The sequence below is a fragment of the Plutella xylostella genome, chromosome 27, assembly GCF_932276165.1.
Source record: "Plutella xylostella chromosome 27, ilPluXylo3.1, whole genome shotgun sequence".
NCBI lineage: Eukaryota > Metazoa > Arthropoda > Insecta > Lepidoptera > Plutellidae > Plutella > Plutella xylostella.
In genome coordinates, this window is record NC_064007.1 from 6,694,899 (window position 1) to 6,715,400 (window position 20,502).

Genomic DNA, 20,502 nt, shown 5'->3' on the forward strand with positions numbered 1-20,502 from the left:
AGACTTTCTGGTCCTGGTTTAAACCTGGTTTAAGTTAAGTTTTTATAATAAGACTGAAAGAGTTGTAGATTTTCACCTTTACTATAATTATTTACCACTATTGCAACACCTTGTACTTTTATATGTCCGTCCTCATTGCTTCGCCGTAGACAAGTAAAAAAGCTACAATAAATAAAATTGCGATGGCCATGGCTTGGCCATCGCAATTTTTACTTACTTTTTGACAGGTAATAAACAGGAAAGTGATGGTTTTCAGTATGAAGTTACTAATTATGACTGTGCTATTTTTCTATGGTAAGCTTTATTATTTACGGTAGTTAAGTATGGTAGAGTACAATTGGGTAAATATCTACATAATATCTATGTGTATATGTGGTACTTTATACGAAGCATCTTCAATTTTCTAAGGCAAAAGAATGTTACTTTATCAATGTCTATTTAAAAAGTAGAAGAATTGCTTTTTCTTTGAAGTCAACCCCCAGTAAAAGAGTGAGATTTTTTTTCAACATTATAAGTATGTATTGTCTATTCTGTATTGTCTTACCTGCCTTAAGAATATCAATTTTATACTTATGCGATCCATACATTTTATGCGATCAGGAATTTCTCATAAAAAATATGGACTACGTGTAGGTAGGTATATAATTATGTTTTCAGGGAGCTGTGAGGACAAGGTGACTGTGAGGGAGCCCCCCGCGCTCCCCGCACCCCCCGCCAACAGGATCGTCGGGGGACAACCCACCACCGTCAGGAGATACCCTTACATGGCGTATTTACGATCATTTTATATGGTACTGCTGCTTTACCAGACCCACCGACATAGTTATGGAAGCTGTCAACGCGAGCAATGAAAAGTTTAAATTTTCATAATACCGACACCAAACAGGGACGTAGGTAAGTAGGGTCAGTGCGTCTCAGTATGTCCGAGAAATACTTCTCAAATGTTCTAGAAATTCAAATCATGAAGGTATTCAATATCCATAATGAAAGTTATTTGTTGGGAGTTCTGATGTAAGTTATCAGATCATTTCAAAATTATGTGACATTACTTACTAATGATTTGATTAAGTATAACTAATTAAGTAGATACGTCAGTTTTCAGGGATTTAAACTTCCACGGAATAATAATAAAAAACATGTTTTATTTTATTAAGTTGTACAAATATTACAAAACACTACATTGTACATTTTTATAAGTTTTAAATTAAAAAATTATCATTAATAATTTTTTTGACAGCCAACTTTTACCATGTATTTCTGTTTCGATAAGGCCCCAAAACTCTGGTTAAATTAGGAGGTACATAGGTCCTAAAAATTAAAATTATGAAGTTATACCTTTCTTTTTGTCAAACCAGGACGCGTTACTAGCGCGCGTCATACGCAACTGGCTGGCGCTCTGTTTACTATAGATTCAAAGTTACAGTGGGGACCTCACATTGAAAAATTGGCTGGAAGGTTGAGCTCCGCAGCTTTTGCTGTACGGAAAATTAGACAACTGACCGACGTTGAAACCGCCAGATTAGTTTACTTTAGTTATTTCCACAGCTTATTGTCGTATGGCATTTTGCTTTGGGGTAGAGCCGCTGATATTGAAACTATATTTGTATTACAGAGAAGAGCCATCCGCTCTATATACAAACTAGGTTCCAGGGATTCATTGAGAGAACTATTTAAAGAAATTAACATCCTTACAGTTCCATGTCAGTTCATTTTTTCCAATTTAATGTATGTACGAAAGAATATTTCAACTTTTGATACAATTGGCAGTAATCATGACATTAATACTAGGAACAAGCATAAGCTGGCTTTTCCAGCGATGCGTCTGGCGAAAGTTAATAAATCGTTTTTAGGGTACTGTATTAGATTTTATAATAAGCTTCCAACAGAAGTTGCTCAAATGCCAGAGAATAAGTTTAAGTGTTACATTAAAGAGAAACTCTGTAAAAAAGCTTATTATAAAATTGATGATTACTTAGAGGACGTTAATGCATGGCTGTGATAAGTAGTTAGCTCTGCTCATATTATTATAATAATCATTATTAAGCTTATAAGTACCTATTGTATACCAACTAGTTTTAAGTCTTTTTTTTGAAAAGATGGCTCAGGAGTTTCTTGCCTCCGTTCTTCTCCTTAGACAGAAAGAGCCCCCCCTTATCCGAACGGAGAGTAATTTGTAAAAATTGACGTTCATCAGAAAATTTTATAAGTATTTGTACGATGAATAAAAAATTTTGACTTTGACTTTGACTTTGACTTTAGTACAACACATCTTGGCGTCATAGTGCTAGTAATGCTTTCTGTTTGACGTAGGTAGCCTTATTTTATTTTAAGGTTATTTTAAATTTGCGGTGATTTATTATATAGCCCTCATTGTAACGTACTTTATCACTGTATTTGCAGGTGCGTGGTCAGAAGCTGCTGGGGGGTACCTGTGGGGGCGTGATACTCACACAGCACCACGTGCTCACCGCTGCGCACTGCTTATTTGAGTAATAAATTCCTAAATGTTTTAAGAACTTAGTTACGATTTAAAGGTAGGCCATTCTCCAAATTATCATGAACGTCTCACTATATTTCCCTTTCGTTAATTTACAAGCTGCCCCCAAGAGCTTCGCTGCGCCTTCAAGGCGCTATTATACGCAGAACTAGCACCGCCAGTGGATAAAAATCGTAACTTCCGTTTGAAAACGTTATTCCAAAAACTGCCAAGGCCATCCCCCCCGTCATGCTTATTCCAATTTTTAGAACCTATGTACATACCTCCTAATCCCTGATGCCTGGATGGTAGAATAAATAAACGGCCGTCGTTAGCGATTGTTAGATTAACTTCTAGTTTCCAAGTACAAGGGATTAGGAGGTAGGTACTAAAATTGGCGACGAAGATGGAGCTATAATAGTAAGTATTATTTATTTCATGGTGGAGGCTTACTTACTGTACGTAATTCCCCGCTCGCTGGCGTCGTGGAAGCGGTCTTTTTTTTTTTCGCGAATTTCCTAATTCTGATTTCAGTTTCGGGCTTAGATATACCATGCTGCACATGTAGGTTTCGGCTTAGTATACCAATTTTGCAACACCCTGTATAATATATATTTTACTTGAAAATATACACGATTTGTGCGGACCTTTTTTGGCCTAAGATTTATTTGCCTAATCTCGTATTGCATAGTAACGTTTGGTCAAAGTCTCGTTTCGTCGAAAATCGTATGGCATAAATCTCGTTTAGTAAAAACTTATTTCGCATAAATTTGTTTAGCCTAATAATGGTATGGCCAAATCTCAAATAGCCTAACAATACTATGGCCAGGCCTGTGTCACTCCGCGCATGGGCGGCGGGCGCAGGCGCCAGCCTGGCGCCTGCCCCATCGATGGGGCAAATCTAGTCGGCTGCCGCAAGCGGAAGACGGTTCCTATTTTGTACTAGTTTATAAATGTCGTATTTAGGTATTTATTAAAAATTATGAATAGAAAAATGGACATAAAAAGAAAAAAAGCAGCAAAAAAATACTGTGCCGTATTTAATTGCTTAAATACGGATCGTGATCCAAATTTAATTTTTTTTTGATTACCAAAAGATGCTGACAGGTAAAACTAATCTAAGGGCGTCTTGCACAACAAAGTTAAATAAAATTAAATAGTTTGTCTCTTGCTCTGACAGTATAATGTCAGAGCAAGAGGTCATAGACTTAATTTTATTTAACTTTGTTGTGCAAGACGTCCTAAGTATTTTATTGATTTCTTCTACGTTCCTTATTTGAAATGAAATTAATCCGAACTACAAACCCTTTTTTTTCTCCACGTTGAACAAAGTCTATTCCAATTTTGTTTTCGTTAAAGTATTAAATTTACAGACACAACTACCTTCAAAATGCATTAATGAATCGATTATAAAATGTGCGCTGAGTGGGATTAGTGCTTAACGAAACTAACACGTTCTGTATCATAATATAAATTATATCCATAATATAAATTATAACGAAAAAAAACATGTTTTCACAAAATTAAATGTTTTAGGTATTCATACACATTTTATGTACTTACTTCAAAATATCTTAACTATGAAATTGTTATTGTTTTTACTGGTTATTTCCAATAGAAAAAAAGTTTGGAATAGCTTTGTATTCTAAATTCAAATTAATTTTGTTTTAAAACATGACATTCTTTTTACAAAGTCAGTCCGTTGCTTAGTAAACGTTGTAGTCTGTGGTACTGAGGCAACCCTAAGGTGGCTTCTTTTTCAATGCGTATAACCACGTATAACTTATTATGGAATTTTTCCCTGAACGTCGCTTCCCATAATGTCGCTCCTCAACAGACGTCTTACCTGCATTCCCATTACATCGCTGTTCATCTTACTGTTAGTCCCAGAATGTCGCGCTAACTTATGGTACAGTCATGGTTAGTCTTTTTCAAACAATATTTTAAGATTGCTCTCATATTTGAGCTCTCATTTTTCTCATATTGCTCTAAAATTGTTCTTATATAGGTTGTTGCAAAAAAGGTATACACGTACTACAAAATTCGTGAAAAAAAATGTTCATTTTCCATAGAAACTTAGTTGATCACGTGACTTATTACTATGGAGAATGATTTTTTTTCGCGAATTTTGAAATTCTGATTTCAGATTCGGGCTTAGATATAACATGCTGCACATGTAGGTTTCGGCTTAGTATACCCTTTTTGCTACACCCTGTATAATATGTATACAATAATTAAAATATAAAAATAAGAAATCAATTGCGTTATTTATTTGTTTTGTATTTCTAATTATTATAATCTTTATGAAAATTCTGACTCTGACAGTACTGATTCTAACCATAAATGTGGCGCGGTGTGCCGGGAACCACTGTGAAGTGAGGAGCGAGGTATTGGGAATTGAGGTAAAACGCAAAGCGACATTATGGGAAGCGACGTTAAGGGAAAAATTATTATGCACCGTAGTCCAGTGAAATAAGGCGCATATTCCCTCAAAAATTAATTGGTAGGTAAGTAAATAAAAACGTGTGCGGCCGGAACGCGATCTAAATTAGATCTTATTGCTTATGGGATGGAGTCATATTTCTTTGCAGGCCATTGCGAAGATGGGCTTCTGTACCTGGTACTAGTTATTATTCCGTGCTATGGCATAGCTATATGGATAACGCTCTGCTCCGCTTCGCTGCGCTCCGCTTTGCTTTCGACGAACATGTGCACCTAACATGCTCCTCCTCGCTTTGCTCGTCGTCGCACCTATCTTTAGGTTTCGATCCCATGGGGTTTAATGGCGTTTGTAATCATTATAATGGCCATTTACTTTTGATATTTTGATCATTCAATATCGTATTTTCGGGATGTAGGAGAAAAATACCACAATTTGTACATTTAAACCATACTTAATATAGTATTTATTAAGATAATATTAGGAGAAACAAGATTATATACCAATACGAACAATTTGAGCAAACGAGACTTAGGTGTTTCAAGTTTGTGCCAAAAGTGTTTTAGACGAAACGAGTCTTATGCCACATAAGTCTTGGCGAAGTGATGATTCTACCAAAAAAGTTTAGACCTTACGAGTTATGCGAAACGAGTTTAGGGCAATAAAGATTAGGCGAGATGAGGGGAACCCGATTTGTGCGTACTAATCGCGTATACTTTCAAGTTGGGATTTGCTGAATCGTTCTTGAAAATATACATTGCTATTACGCACATTGCTTGATTGGCGTACTTGTCGCATATAATTTATACCTACATGCTGATTCTGATTTACTTAAATATTTCGGTTAAATGTACATGACTACAATTTACTTGTTCTGCCTGACATACCTATAGAATGTTAATAAAGATGAACAAGCTCTAATTTGATTGATATTTATAGCAATCATACTTGCAAGTATCTTATTATTTTTAAATGAATTAAGAGTAATACCTATATACCTACTACACTCACGAGCAATGAAAAAGCTCCAGTGACGGTAGCTCCTGAACGGAAGAGACAAGCTTAATGACGCCGTCGGCAATATTAAAGTAGGTACATTTTAATAGCCCATCAAAATATTATTATAACTAACTAAAAACGTAAACTTTGATCAAATTATAAATTAAATGTTTTAAAATATTGGGGTCACTTGGTGTTGACTTGTTGCTACTTGGACTTATTCATTACTCGAGAGTGTAAAAGGTACCTAGTACCCTATAGATCTATTAAATACCGTAATTGTCTTTTATGAATTGTTCTACACCCTCTTCTGAGATCATTTTTACTATTTACAACAGTTCTACACTTTAAAATTAACTTTTTAACTGTACGATGTAAACAAAAAACACGTTACGAAAACAATGCCAAGTGCGGAATGATGATGCAATGTTTAGAAACAAAAAGACTTATTAATATTTCGCATGAAAGAAAGAGAAAGCAACAATTCAAAAGGGCTACCTGATAACTAATCACGTATAGTTTCAAGTGCTCGCATTGCCGCTTGGCACTTGAAAATATACACGATTAGTACGCAGTGGTAACTGCTGCAATATATTTTCAAGCCATCATTTTGGCCCAACTTACTTGAAAATATACGCGATTAGTGCGTAATGGCCTTGTATACTTTGAAGTAAATCATGGCTTCATTTTAATTTGAAAATATACGCGAGTAGTCCCAACCTCTGCGTTCTGGCCTTGTATAGTTTCAAAACACGCATCAAAGTCATACAGTGAATGATCTAGGTACACCATACCTAAAAAATCTTTCCAGAAAAATCAATGACACTAAATCTGTTACTGGCACTACTATCTTGAGGGCATCTGAAGTTGTCATTCGCGTCGGATCCACCTACAATGACCGCGGAGGCTCAGAGCATGCGACGTCCAAGACCGTGGTCCACGAGGACTACAAATATTATTCGAAGAGTAAAGACAACGACGTGGCAGTGTTGGTGCTGCCGACCAGTGTGAGCAACTACCGGAGCAGCTCGGTGCAGCCAGCCGTCATCCCCCCGGGGGGGTATGTGGTCCCGGACAACGCGTCTGTGGTAGCTGTCGGGTGGGGACGGACTGATGTGAGTATCAAACACTTCACCTTGCGGATTTTATCGGCATCTATAGGTAATAATAATAATAATAAATCATTTATTTCAGACCAAAATACATAGTCCATAGCGTGTTAGTAACAATTTATCTTATTCTATGTAGTGTTAGTAAAACAAATAAATAATAATTATACGTGCTTAACTTAATACCAATCCTATGCATAACTGGTGTGACGTAACACCCAATGACGCAGCATTGGGGAGTCCCACCGGTCTGCGAACACAGTCAGGATAGTGTTGGTGGTGCCGCGGAGGCGAGACATCATCGAGGCGCACCGTTTCCTCATAATCGCGTGAAAATCATCCGTGTGCGCCTCAGCAAACATTTGTGACGCACTACACCGCCACGGCAACCCCAACAAAACCCTGAATGCATTGTTATATTGGACTCGCAGGTCGCTGTATGCTCGCTGCGTGTAGCTAACCCAAAGGCTGCAGGTGTAAAATGATTGACAGTATGCTTTGAAAAGCGTTATTTTGACTGCTCTTGAACACCGTGCAAACCTTCGGGCCAGCATGTTACAGCGAACAGCCAGCGACCTGCGTTCCCTCTCGATATCATCATTATCCCTTAAGTCCTCGGTGACCCAGTGGCCCAAGTATTTAAACTTACTCACTCTACCCAGTGGAGTGCCGCAAAGTGAGACTTCTGGGAGCGTTGAGTAAGTTTTAGTCCCCGCCTTAAAAACCATGTACTCACTTTTTTTGGCATTATACTTGAGCCCATGGGCCGCCGCATATGTCTCACACAAAGCCAGGAGCTTCTTCAGCGCGCTGATCGATGGGCTCAGCAGCACCATGTCATCGGCATAGCTGAGATTGTTCATACATACTCCATCAATATGGCATCCGACTCCGGTGCTGCTGAGCTCAGCAATCAGCCTGTTCATATACAGATTGAAGAGTCGCGGGGAGCTCAGCCCCCCCTGCCGCACCCCGCACTCCAACCTATATACGTCTGAGTCCGCACCTGCCCACCGAACGCTGTTACTTTGGTTCTCATACCAGTATTCAAAGATTGACCCAATTTCTGGCGGCAGCGTCGTGTCTTCACGGAGCTTCCGCCAGAGTATATCATAGGAAACTAGATCGAATGCCTTTGACAGGTCCAAAAAACATGTGATATGACCTAATTTCTTATCTGATAATAAACGGATATATACCCCATGTTTGGCATGCTGCCGCAATGAGCCCCTGAATCATTTCTGTCGGCTTCCTATACCACTACTGTAATACCCCGTAGATGAACTGCAGCAAGTCAACCCCCCTCGGCCTGCGGCGCGTGGGGCTGCGCACGGTGGACCGAGACACCTGCGCCGCGCGGTTTGGGCAGGAGGTCCCAGAACTCCCAGACTCCATGCTCTGCGCGGGGCTGCTTGGTGTTGGAGGTAAGCTCGTATATCCGACTCGTCGACGGGCTGGACCGACTTATGCAGACAATTGACGAGTAATATCAAGTGCGTTTGAGGTTTGAAAAACCGACCCCGCAACAAAGCCACAACAAATCGAGTTATTTGAGAGATTTGCTTAAGTTTGTGTCAATTGTGTCCACACACGTTGGGTAGGTATTTCCCAGACTCGTGAAGTCGTCATATCTCGGCTAACAATAAGAGTTTGTCCCCTACAGGAGCCGGTATCTGTATGGGTGACTCCGGTGGTCCCCTGGTGTACAACGGGGTGGTGGTGGGGGTGACCTCGTTTCTTAAGACATGCGACGATTCCTTCTACCCTCAAGTATTCATGCGCGTCTCTAGCTACACCGACTGGATCAACACCACTGTGAGTAGTTTAATGAAATATAGAAAGATACACTGTATTGCCATCAAAACTTGAAACACGACAACGCCCCCATATAAATAGTTTTATCCCTTAATACTTCTTTATGAACCATAATACTTCTTTATGAAGAATAAAATATCTACACATTTTTTTAAAGTAAAATCGCGAAAGTTTTTTTAACTATGGATCGATCTTTTTCATTTTTCCATCGTAAGCAAATTTCATAAAACTACGTTGGTAAGTAGGAAAATGATACGCTTGATTTACATTATAATTTGAAACTTTCCAGATTAGTCAAAACCAGGTTGTGGTTGTGCACAAGAACAGTCACAACACCGCCGTGGCAGCTGACGTCACCAGGTTGATGCTACTAGCTTTCGCAACGTCAATTTGGATAATGTTTTCCAAAATCTCATTTTTTTTTTAGTAAGTACCTAACCGATCATAGTTTTAGTGTCTAAATTTAATCAGTTTCATTAACATATTTTGTATTAATGTAAGTATTTTGAGAAAGTGGCTTTTTAGGTTCTTACATAAGTTTTGCATTTCCGTTTATAATGGTTTTTGTCTTATTATACAAATGATGATGATGTCCTCTTCGTCGTATCCGACAACAGCGACTCTTGCTACACTCTGTTATGTGCTCTTATGTGGCTGGCAAGTCCGAACTTCGTCTTGAACACCCTGTCACACTGAGCACAGTAGAGCTGTCCCATCCTGTTGTATGTATAGTTGTAGGAGGGCTTAGGGCGTGTCTTCCGAGAGTGGCGTTTCACGTCAAGGGCTTGAAGTCGAGACTTTTCAAAATTTTCTAAGCCTTTGTGGACAGAGTTACGCCACTCTGGCCTCATCTCAGCTAGTTCCTCCCAACTGTCCGGTGATATGCCACAAGCAACGAGGTGACGCTTGAGCACGTCTTTGTAGCGCAGGTACTGCCCGCCACGGTTCCGTTTCCCGCGACTGAGCTCTGAGTAGAGCACGGCTTTAGGTAGTCTGCAGTCTTCCATACGCCTGACGTGTCCACACCATCTGAGCTGGCTCTTCATCAACATGGCCTCCATGCCAGGCATGTTAGTACGACGAAGAATGTCGGTATTCGGGATCTTGTCTTGCCACTTGATGCGCAGAATACAGCGCAGACATCTCATATAGAATGTATCCAGTTTTCTAATGTCTGGTTTGTAGAGGCACCAGGTTTCTGCAGCGTACAGTAAGATGGGAAGAATAAGCGCTTTGTACACTAAAAGTTTCGTCTGCAGTTTAAGGTCAGATTCGTCGATTTGGAAAAAGCATTCGACCGTGTGCCGCGCAATGCTCTCTGGACCGTACTAAGGAAAGCTGGCTGTCCTGAGAAATTCATTAATATAATCAGACAGTTCCATTATACAAATAGGATGTTGCCGGAGTGCTATATGTAGATAATGTAGTTACCTGAAAAGGGGTGACGGGTGATGATGTTGATGACTTCGAAATATTGTCTTTTATTGAAATTAAATGTATTTTTAACAACTTATAAACGATTTTTTATATCTTTCTTTGGGCCGTCTTTGGTATATTAATAGTATGTAGGTAGGGTAAAACTGCCAGTTATTAGCCATCGTTAGTTACTGGAGTTACTGGCCACTATAAATTTAAAAATCATAAAATAAGGAATGAGGCATCACCTGCCATCTGTGTTTTTTAATAGAACTTTGTTATCTAACTGACTTTGATTTTAGTGCAATTTTTTGCCACTATGAAAAAAAGCGCCATACTATGCCGCCTTTTTCTGACAGTTGGCGGTCGGACTTCCTCGTGTACGCTTCAGAGTAACGTATTTCTTAACGAAACACATTTTTTCAAAATTGACATTATTGGTGACTGAACGGAATTTAAGTGATTTCTTTAGCATATTTATATGGTGTTAATGGTAAGTTTTATTAATATATTATAGTTTCATGCAATTACCTTTGGGAAGGTGAGTTTATGGAGGTGGCCAATAATTGAATCAATATATTGTAAATTTTCTGTTACTGGCCGCCTATGCCAATAACTAAATAAAAATGCAAGTACTCAATTTAGATGAAAATCGACTGTTTTCACAATATTTATAAGTTGTAGTATCGTGTGGCAAAATATCACGCAATTTTATCAATTAAATTCAGTTACTGGCATAGGTGGCCAGTATTTAGTGGTGAAATGGCCAATATCCGACCGATGTATTTTGTTACAGTGCGCAAACCATCTGCAACGGGATGCCACCTAAACGAAGACAGATTTCTTCAGATGACTTAAATAAAGCCTTCAAATTCATAAAAGACAAGACAATAAGACAATAGAAAATAGTTTTCAGAAATTCAACAATATTTTATAGAAGGATATCGATCGATGAACCGTCTTGCCCAAAAGCTCGACGAGTTTCAGCCCCCAGAGCAAGCTGGGTTTCGAAAAGACTTTAGTACAATAGATCTACACAGTAAGGCAGATTATACAGAAGACCGAAGAGTATAATCAGCCTCTGTGTCTAGCCTTTGAGGACTATGACTAGGATATAGGACTATGAAAGCCTTCGTCTCCATCGAGACGGGCAGTTTTGGACTCCTTGGAGAAATGCTAAATCGACTGTCGCTATATCGGGGTGTTGAGGTGTCTATACAATGCTGCTACTATAACTGTCCAAGTACAGGACCACAAGAAAAGACCTATCCAACTGCAACGAGGAGTGAGACAGGGAGATGTAATATCTCTCCCCCGCGGATCGCTGCACAGTTCAGTCGTGTCACAACTACCGCTAATATTTTATTTTTCTAAAAAATCACGTATCTACTTACACTGGACATTCAACCACTGCTGCCGAATTACCGTGCCTGACCAATATAATCTGACCGTCGTGTCGTTCGTTATTCACTACGGGTCTTCATAAACTGGACGGAAAGAAGTTTTGTACGAAACAGTCGATCGGTGCCAATATAGTGTGACCTGTTGATGGAATTCCGCTACTGCGTTCTAAGTGTACAGTGACATTGCGAAATAACAAATACATTTAAATTAAAGTGTTACTTACGTAATTCTACCTGTAACGTGATTCTTGAAGAAGCAAAATGGACAAGTCTATGTCGGAATCGAACTTGTCTGAAGTCCAGGAGTCCACTCCTCCGAACTTCGTATCTGTGCACCGTAATAAAAGAAGAAGGGAAGAAATGTCAAACATACCTATAGAATTAGAAAATTTCAAGGAAGAGATAAAACATATGATGACATCTATGCTATCAGCTCAAGTGACTGAACTCCAAAAGATTTCCGCCTCCCAACTGGAAATGCAGAAAACTAACCTCAACATTGAGAGTTCGATGGCGTTTCTCACTGCCCAGAATGAGGAATTCAGAAAGAAGATTGGTCAAATGGAGCTAAAGATAGAATCAGATGGAAAATATATAGCTGTACTTGAGGACAGAATTGAGGACTTACAGAGAGGAAACAGAAAGAGTAACTTTGAGATGAAAAATGTACCAAAACTAAAAGGAGAAGATAAAGATAACCTGATTGACATGGTGCTTAAACTCTCAGGGAACATTGGATGTCAATTAGCCAAATCCGACATAAAGGATATCTACAGAGTGAGAGGAAGGAAGGAGAAAACTCAGAACACACCGATCATTGTTGAACTGATATCAACTTTGACAAAAAGTGAGATGCTTAGAATGTGTAAGTCTTTTAATATAAAGCACAAAACCAAAATATGTGCTAAGCACCTGGGAATAGGAGTGGATGGAGACACTCCAGTGTACATATCGGAGCAGCTGACTGCCAAGGGTTCCCGTCTGCACTTCCTCGCCCGTGACCTTGCAAAATCGAAATCATATAAGTACTGCTGGACTGCTTATGGAAAAGTATACGTACGGCAAGAGGACACTACCCCGATAATCACTATAAACAATGAGGCCCAGGTACAACAACTTATGCAAAAATGACTAGTTGTAAATAATAAGTTACATCTGTTTATAATGTTATTAAGTATCAATCTCCTACTTACACGATATGGTCAGCATGTATCATTTGTACTAGTCTTTCTGCACTCAGTGTCTCTTGTAATAAATGAATTGTATTGTTATTGCATGATTATTAGTGCTATGTCTAAACATAACTTCTATTCATACCTTATTCTCTATATAACACACACACACCACTCATACACTTGTATCAAAAAATGTCAAATACCTACTATACTAAAGATGTTTTCACATATTATACTACCATGTATTAAACATACTCAATCACAGTACCACACAAAATCACACAACACCACTACACAACTACACACAAAATACCTACACGTTAAAGCGCTCACATTCTCAAACATGCACACCTCTGTACCTATTCAAACAAATTATACAAAAAAATACCAGTCCATTTTAATAAATATAAACGAACATGCATTATATTACCATGTGGTTCTTATTAACTCTTATTATGGATAGTCTCTTAACAAATATACAGGAAATAGACAATTCGGAGATAGCACAGTCTCTTCAATGTGATATAGGTGACTTATCTAAATATATTAATTTTAAAGAACAAGACCTAACGATATTATCTCAGAATATTTGTAGTATCTACTGCAATATAGATGACTTATGTTAGCGAATGCATCCCAGCAGTAGCTACGTCACTACCGGATGTACATTCCAATATTAGTAGGGATTTGAATTATTGTTTATATGTTGATCAAATTATTGTTAAGGTTTATAGAATATGATTTATATCTGAAATTATAAATATACAGTTATAAATAGCTTTATAATATTACATTATTTTCGCACTAGCGACAGTTGCGCCATTATACTACCGGAACAGTTAAATTAAGTATCAAGTTTTGTTATATAATTAAAAGAACCATTTTAAAAATATTATTAATATGTAGTAATTATAATCTAAATAATTAATGATTTTACGAGTTGTTTTGGATTATATAATTTTAATATTTAGAATATCCAGATACTGTAAGCGTTTCCATTTCCGTTTAGATTACGATACTTTTCAAATTGTTGGGAGTTCTTATAAAACTAGATGTAAGGGCCGAGAGAGCCTCACTTTTTACTGCACCGTCACCTAGACACCTAGTTAAGGGGAACCTCTGCCCGAAAATAAAATAAAGTGAAAGTGCCAGCCATCTTTATTTTTCGCCATCCTTCGCCACCTGTTATACCTCAGAAGTGGGATCAGCCCAAGATGTCCGGCCCATATGCTGCTGGTTTGGGCATGAGGAAGAGGACAATCAGCCACGTGTCCACCACCGACGACGAAGAAAACGAAGAAAATTTTTTTTCTTCCAACGACGCCATGCCTGCTCCGACGAAAAGACGGCGAGTCACACATGCCGACGCTGAAGTAGTCCCAAAATTTCGACCAGAAGACAGCAACAGCAGCGTCAGTAGCTGGCTACACAAGATCGACCAGCTGGGAGACGTCTACGGATGGGACGCGACCGAGAAGCAGTTCGTGATGCAACTCCGCCTGCGAGGTTCAGCTCGACGTTGGTATGACGAGCTAGAAAACTACAATCTACGCTGGGAAGATTGGAAAAGTGCACTACGAACTGCATTTCCACGATCAACTGACTACGTGGATCGTCTTGAGGCCATGTTGTCCAGAACAAAAAAGGACACGGAAACCATGACAAACTATTTCCACGACAAAGTTTCACTCCTCAAAAAGTGTGAAATAGAAGGTGAAAGTGCAATCTCATGCATTATTCGTGGTCTGCCTGTGGAACTGCGCGCTAATGCTAAAGCGTATCAATGCGAAACACCTGAGCTTCTCTATTACGGCTACCTGTCGTCACTAGAAAACTACCGAAAAGTCGAAGCGGCTGCATCAACCAAGCGGTCAACATGGAGAAGAGGCGCGACTGACGTATATGTCGCAACATCACAGCCGTCTGGAGTGAAGCGGTGCTACGCGTGCCGACGAGTGGGACATGACGCGCGGGACTGCCGGACTCAACAACGCTGCGACACCTGCCAGCGGGCCGGCCACACCTCTACCACCTGCTGGTTTGCATCCGCCCCAAGTTCATCTCGGGCACCGGTGCAGCAGGCGCCATCACGGGTGAGTCGTATTATGTTTACAACTATTAGTACCTGTCAGGACATCTATAAACGACTAGTTTACATTGGTGCGATTGTCCTATTAGCATTCATTGATACTGGCAGTAAATTGAATATACTTACATCAAAGCGGGCCAAAATGCTAGATCTTAATGTCGTTCCATCGGATATAGTAACGAGAGGATTTGGGGGTGCTCATATTAAATCGTTAGGCAGAACGCGCATAGATGTATCAATAGATGATATTTGCTTAAGTGGAGAAGTTGAAATTACTGATTACGATTTATCAGATATAGATCTAATCATAGGACAGTCTATGATCAATCAACCTGGTATTAGTCTAGTCACTACCACAAATACTGTAGAGTTCGTACAAACTAAGGAGGTAGAAAACTGTCTTATGAATTGTAAACTAGAGGACAATGATTTCAACTCAAAGTATTGTGTGTATCTCAAGTGTGATGTTAAAATACCAGCTCAAAGCGCCTGTTACATTAACGTATTTGTAGATATTGAAAGTAATGACAATAGTTGTTGTTTCCTGACTAATTCGATATATGTTCATAACGGTCAGATGTGCTATGCTATACCCGGGCGAGTTATCTGCATCGAGGGATATTTGAAATTCATTAACTTAAGTGATGAGGTCATATCTTTACCAGCCCATAAATTAGTGGCCCGAGCCGAGCTTGTTTCGCTGGTTCCTGATAATTTTCGCGACGTCATGGCTGTTGAATTACATACAAAGTCCACACGTAACGTGCCATTATTAGATCCTAACGAAATTGACATAGGTGAACTTTCAGGAGAAGATAATGATAAATTATTGACCTTGCTTAGTAAATATAGTCATATGTTTGCCAAAGATACGAAAGACTTAGGCTGCACAGATCTAATTAAGATGAAAATTCAGACAACGACTGACAAACCAGTTCATTTTAAGCCATACCGATTGTCACATAAAGAAAACGAAATAGTTAATGAAAAGGTGCAGGATTTAATCGATTCGGAAATTGTTCGTGAGTCGATGTCTGAATATGCAAGTCCCGTTATACTTGTAAAAAAGAAAGATGGAGATTACCGGCTCTGCATTGATTATAGAGCACTAAATTCTCAAACTATTAAAGATCGCTATCCGTTACCAAATATTGATGACCAAGTTACGAAATTAGCGGGAAAATGCTACTTTTCGACCTTGGACCTCGCCCAAGGTTATTACCAGGTCAAAATATCAGAGGAGTCAGTACCTAAAACTGCGTTTGTTACACCGTCGGGACAGTACGAATTCCTCAAAATGCCGTTTGGTCTAGCTAATGCTCCTGCAGTTTTCTCTAGATTAATACGTCTAGCTCTACATGACGTCAGAAATGACGTAGCAACGTATCTTGATGACGTCATGCTACCAACCGTTACTGTAGAGTCAGGACTAGAATTATTAGAACGTGTCTTGAAACTTCTCGAAAGAGCCAATTTAAAATTGAACCTAAAAAAGTGTTCGTTTTTAAAAACTAGTGTCAACTATTTAGGTCACGAAATTACTGAAGGTACTATACGACCAGGTCAAAACAAAATTAATTGTGTTTCCGAGTATCGTCAACCTCGAAATGTCCACGAGATCAGACAATTTATTGGATTAACCTCGTACTTTCGCAAATTTGTCCGCGGATTCGCTGAAATTGCTCTACCCTTAACGCGTTTGACAAAAAAAGACGTAGAGTGGCAGTGGGGTCCAGAACAGGAAAACGCATTTCAAACTCTAAAACAACGGCTGATAGAAAGACCGGTACTAGGCATCTACGATAGTAAATCCGAGACCCAACTGCATACCGATGCCAGCAAACTAGGATTAGGTGGTATACTTATGCAGGTACAGCCTGATGGATCCTTAAAACCAATTGCGTATTTTAGCAGGGTTACTACTAGAGAGGAGCAGTTCTATCATAGCTATGAGTTAGAAACTTTAGCGGTTGTAGAGTCGTTAAAACGTTTTCGAATTTATTTAACGGGAATACCAGTAAAAGTTGTTACCGACTGCGCAGCTTTACGTTCTACACTGGTTAAAAAGGACTTAATACCACGCATTGCCCGTTGGTGGCTTACTATACAGGATTTTGACTTGCAAATAGAGTACCGTCCGGGGGAACGAATGAAACACGTAGACGCGCTTAGTAGGAACCCTGTCACTGAAAACGTGTACCAAATAGATGAGTCTGATTGGCTTGTGACCCTTCAGTTACAGGATGATAATTTACAAAATATTATTACCCAATTACGAGAAAATACAACCAACCCAGATATAACCAACAATTATATTCTGAAAGAAAATCTTTTGTACCGAAAAACATTGCACGGAGAACGCTTTGTAATACCAAAATTAGCAAAATATGGCCTTTTACAGAAGTACCATGATCAAATAGGACATCCGGGGTTTGATAGGTGCGAGAAAACTATTAAGGAACAATTTTGGTTTCCGGGTATGACACGGTTTATCAGAAAATACTTGAATTCCTGTCTACAGTGCGCATATGGCAAGTCAGAGTATGGTAGAGCGCAGGGTGAGCTATACCCAATCGAAAAACAACCGATCCCCATGCATACTTTGCATGCAGATCACTTAGGGTGCTTTTCCACCAGAGATGTGCTATGCTACGATGCTATGGATGCGTTTGATATCCACCAATCATATTTATTGGTGCACATAGCTTAGCACTGGTGGAAACGGATTCAACTAAGATATGTTTTTTGTATGGAATGATGCGTGCTATGGATGTGTGCTATGGATGCGTGCTATGGATATGTGCTATGGACCATCGCGAGTGGTGTAGCTATGGCGCCGCCGCCCCCGTCGTTTCCATACTATCGATACATAGCATAGCTCGAGATGCGCATCTTTCTCGCACAGCTACTTTGCGGCGGCGCATCTTCGTAGCGCATCTTCCTCGCACAGCTACCTAGCGTAGTATTGGTGGAAACGGTCACATATTTTCGTAGCGTAGATATCACATCTTCGCAGCATAGCTGCATAGCACATCTCTGGTGGAAAAGCACCCTTAGGCCCCTTTACAAAAACTCGAAAAGGAAATACATACATCTTGGTGGTAATAGACTCTTTCACAAAGTTCGTGTTTGCAAGACCTGTCAGAAACTGCAGCTCTATAGAAACAGTAAAACACATGAAAGAAATTATTACAATGTTTGGAAATCCAAATAGAGTCATTACAGATCGAGGAAAGGCCTTTACGAGTCGTTATTTTAAGCAGTTCGCGGAAGAAACCCAATTTAAACACATTCTCAATGCTATAGCTAGTCCGAGGTCGAATGGCCAAGTTGAGCGTGCCAACCGCACTATCATAGATGGTCTCAATACAATGTCTGAGAGCGAGAGTACTTGGGACGATAAACTTGCTGATATTGTGTGGGGAATCAACAATACGCCTAATGCTACTACCTCATTCCCCCCATTCAAACTTATGTTCGGACACGAAAACTCCCGTTTGCCGGCCTACCCTACTAATAGGCCTACTTCTCAAGAGGAAGCTTTAAAAGATAGGAGAGAGAACGCAAAGTTACGTATTGATAGGAATATGACACTAATGAAAAGTCGATTCGATCGTTCCCGTAAGAAGTGCAAAAAATACACAGTAGGTCAATTAGTTTTGTGGAAAGGCGGCGCTAGTAGAGTAACGACAGCAAAAGTTTCACAAAAACTGAAAAGTCCGTACAGCGGGCCGTACAGGGTATGCAAGGCAGAACCAAACATAGATCGTTATACAATATGTAGTGTAAAAGGGATGAAAGGATATAAGAAATTCAGTGCAGTTGTTCGGGGTGAAGTATTAAGACCATATAAATCATGTGTTTCCGATGCAGATAGCTGTTCATCTAGTGATAAAGATGTCGATAGAGATGATTTAATAGACTTGCTAGAGAGTTAATGATGTATAAAATAAGTAGAAGTTAATCCTGTAAATAGACTGTTCATAATCAAAATAGAGCTTTGCAAAATAATGTCGAATAATTATGATGTTATAGGCTTGATTCACTAACTATTCACTTATATCTTGTGTACGAGTATGAAATTAAAAGCAGGCCAAATAGTATGTTTAATAGAAATAATGATTTACAGAGTCTTGGTATTTTGAATATATGGTAAACAGTACAAATAATATTATGGATATAAGTAGGTACATTATCTGGCTGAATACTTGCAACTCCACGAAGATCTTCTTATGCGGTAAACTCGGTAAACTGCAATTAAAAACATATATAGCATTATTGATAACCGTTACCTAACCTAAGTCTATGTGGCAAAACTAGTCTGTGTGACGTCATGGCGCCTTGCGAATTTTAAACATACTTAGCTCTTAAGGTCTATGTGACACGTAGAAGCAAGCACATGGTGTGTGATGATGTGTATAACATTTAGCTCTTAAGGTCTATGTGACACGTAGAAGCAAGCACATGGTGTGTGATGATGTGTATAACATTTAGCTCTTAAGGTCTATGTGACACGTAGAAGCAAGCATATGGTGTGTGATGATGTGTATAACATTTAGCTCTTAAGGTCTATGTGACACGTAGAAGCAAGCACATGGTGTGTGATGATGTGTATAACATAATAATGGGTCTATGTGACAATTCTAGGTGCAACAAAGTCTGTGTGACAATGCTAGGTGTTATTTAAAGTCTGTGTGACAGCCAATAAGTCCATGAGATCAAAAATGTCTGTGCGACATGTTTTAACAATGAGGGGTACTTACTAATAAAAAATAAGTCTGTGTGACTTGAACAAAATGTAGACATGAAAGCAATTGAATATACATATTATACTTTACTAACTTACCATTCACTTGAGGAACGAGATGTTGCTTCACTTTCAATAATATAAGTATACTTCATCACTCCACTTTATATTTTATTCGACGACCAATTTTCTGCCTGAATTTATTATTTTTCAGATACAAAACGGAGGCAGCGGCAGCGGTGGAGACTCCAGGGTGCAACCCGAGCGACGTGGGACACGCGCTTTCCAGGATGGCCGAGTGTTAGCGAATGCATCCCAGCAGTAGCTACGTCACTACCGGATGTACATTCCAATATTAGTAGGGATTTGAATTATTGTTTATATGTTGATCAAATTATTGTTAAGGTTTATAGAATATGATTTATATCTGAAATTATAAATATACAGTTATAAATAGCTTTATAATATTACATTATTTTCGCACTAGCGACAGTGGCGCCATTATACTACCGGAACAGTTAAATTAAGTATCAAGTTTTGTTATATAATTAAAAGAACCATTTTAAAAATATTATTAATATGTAGTAATTATAATCTAAATAATTAATGATTTTACGAGTTGTTTTGGATTATATAATTTTAATATTTAGAATATCCAGATACTGTAAGCGTTTCCATTTCCGTTTAGATTACGATACTTTTCAAATTGTTGGGAGTTCTTATAAAACTAGATGTAAGGGCCGAGAGAGCCTCACTCTTTACTGCACCGTCACCTAGACACCTAGTTAAGGGGAACCTCTGCCCGAAAATAAAATAAAGTGAAAGTGCCAGCC

General features: G+C 39.0%; 3 protein-coding genes across 3 annotated transcripts; all 3 read left to right on the plus strand.

The window, feature by feature from the left end:
* The first annotated feature begins 88 nt into the window (after nt 1-88).
* LOC105390678 (achelase-2) lies at nt 89-9,409 on the plus strand. The gene is made up of 7 exons (XM_048630996.1): nt 89-294; nt 658-791; nt 2,401-2,489; nt 6,727-7,030; nt 8,304-8,448; nt 8,688-8,839; nt 9,129-9,409. The coding sequence occupies exons 1-7, from the start codon at nt 246-248 to the stop codon at nt 9,264-9,266; spliced, it is 1,011 nt and encodes a 336-aa protein (XP_048486953.1). The 5' UTR covers nt 89-245; the 3' UTR covers nt 9,267-9,409.
* A 2,510-nt stretch (nt 9,410-11,919) lies between these two features.
* LOC125490791 lies at nt 11,920-12,789 on the plus strand. The gene has a single exon (XM_048631110.1). It carries the CDS (start codon nt 11,920-11,922, stop codon nt 12,787-12,789), a length of 870 nt encoding a protein of 289 aa, XP_048487067.1.
* Nucleotides 12,790-13,656: 867 nt separating this feature from the next.
* On the plus strand, nt 13,657-16,562 carry LOC125490792. Its single transcript, XM_048631111.1, has 2 exons — nt 13,657-15,097; nt 16,452-16,562. The coding sequence occupies exons 1-2, from the start codon at nt 14,048-14,050 to the stop codon at nt 16,560-16,562; spliced, it is 1,161 nt and encodes a 386-aa protein (XP_048487068.1). The 5' UTR covers nt 13,657-14,047.
* The last annotated feature ends 3,940 nt before the right edge of the window (nt 16,563-20,502 follow it).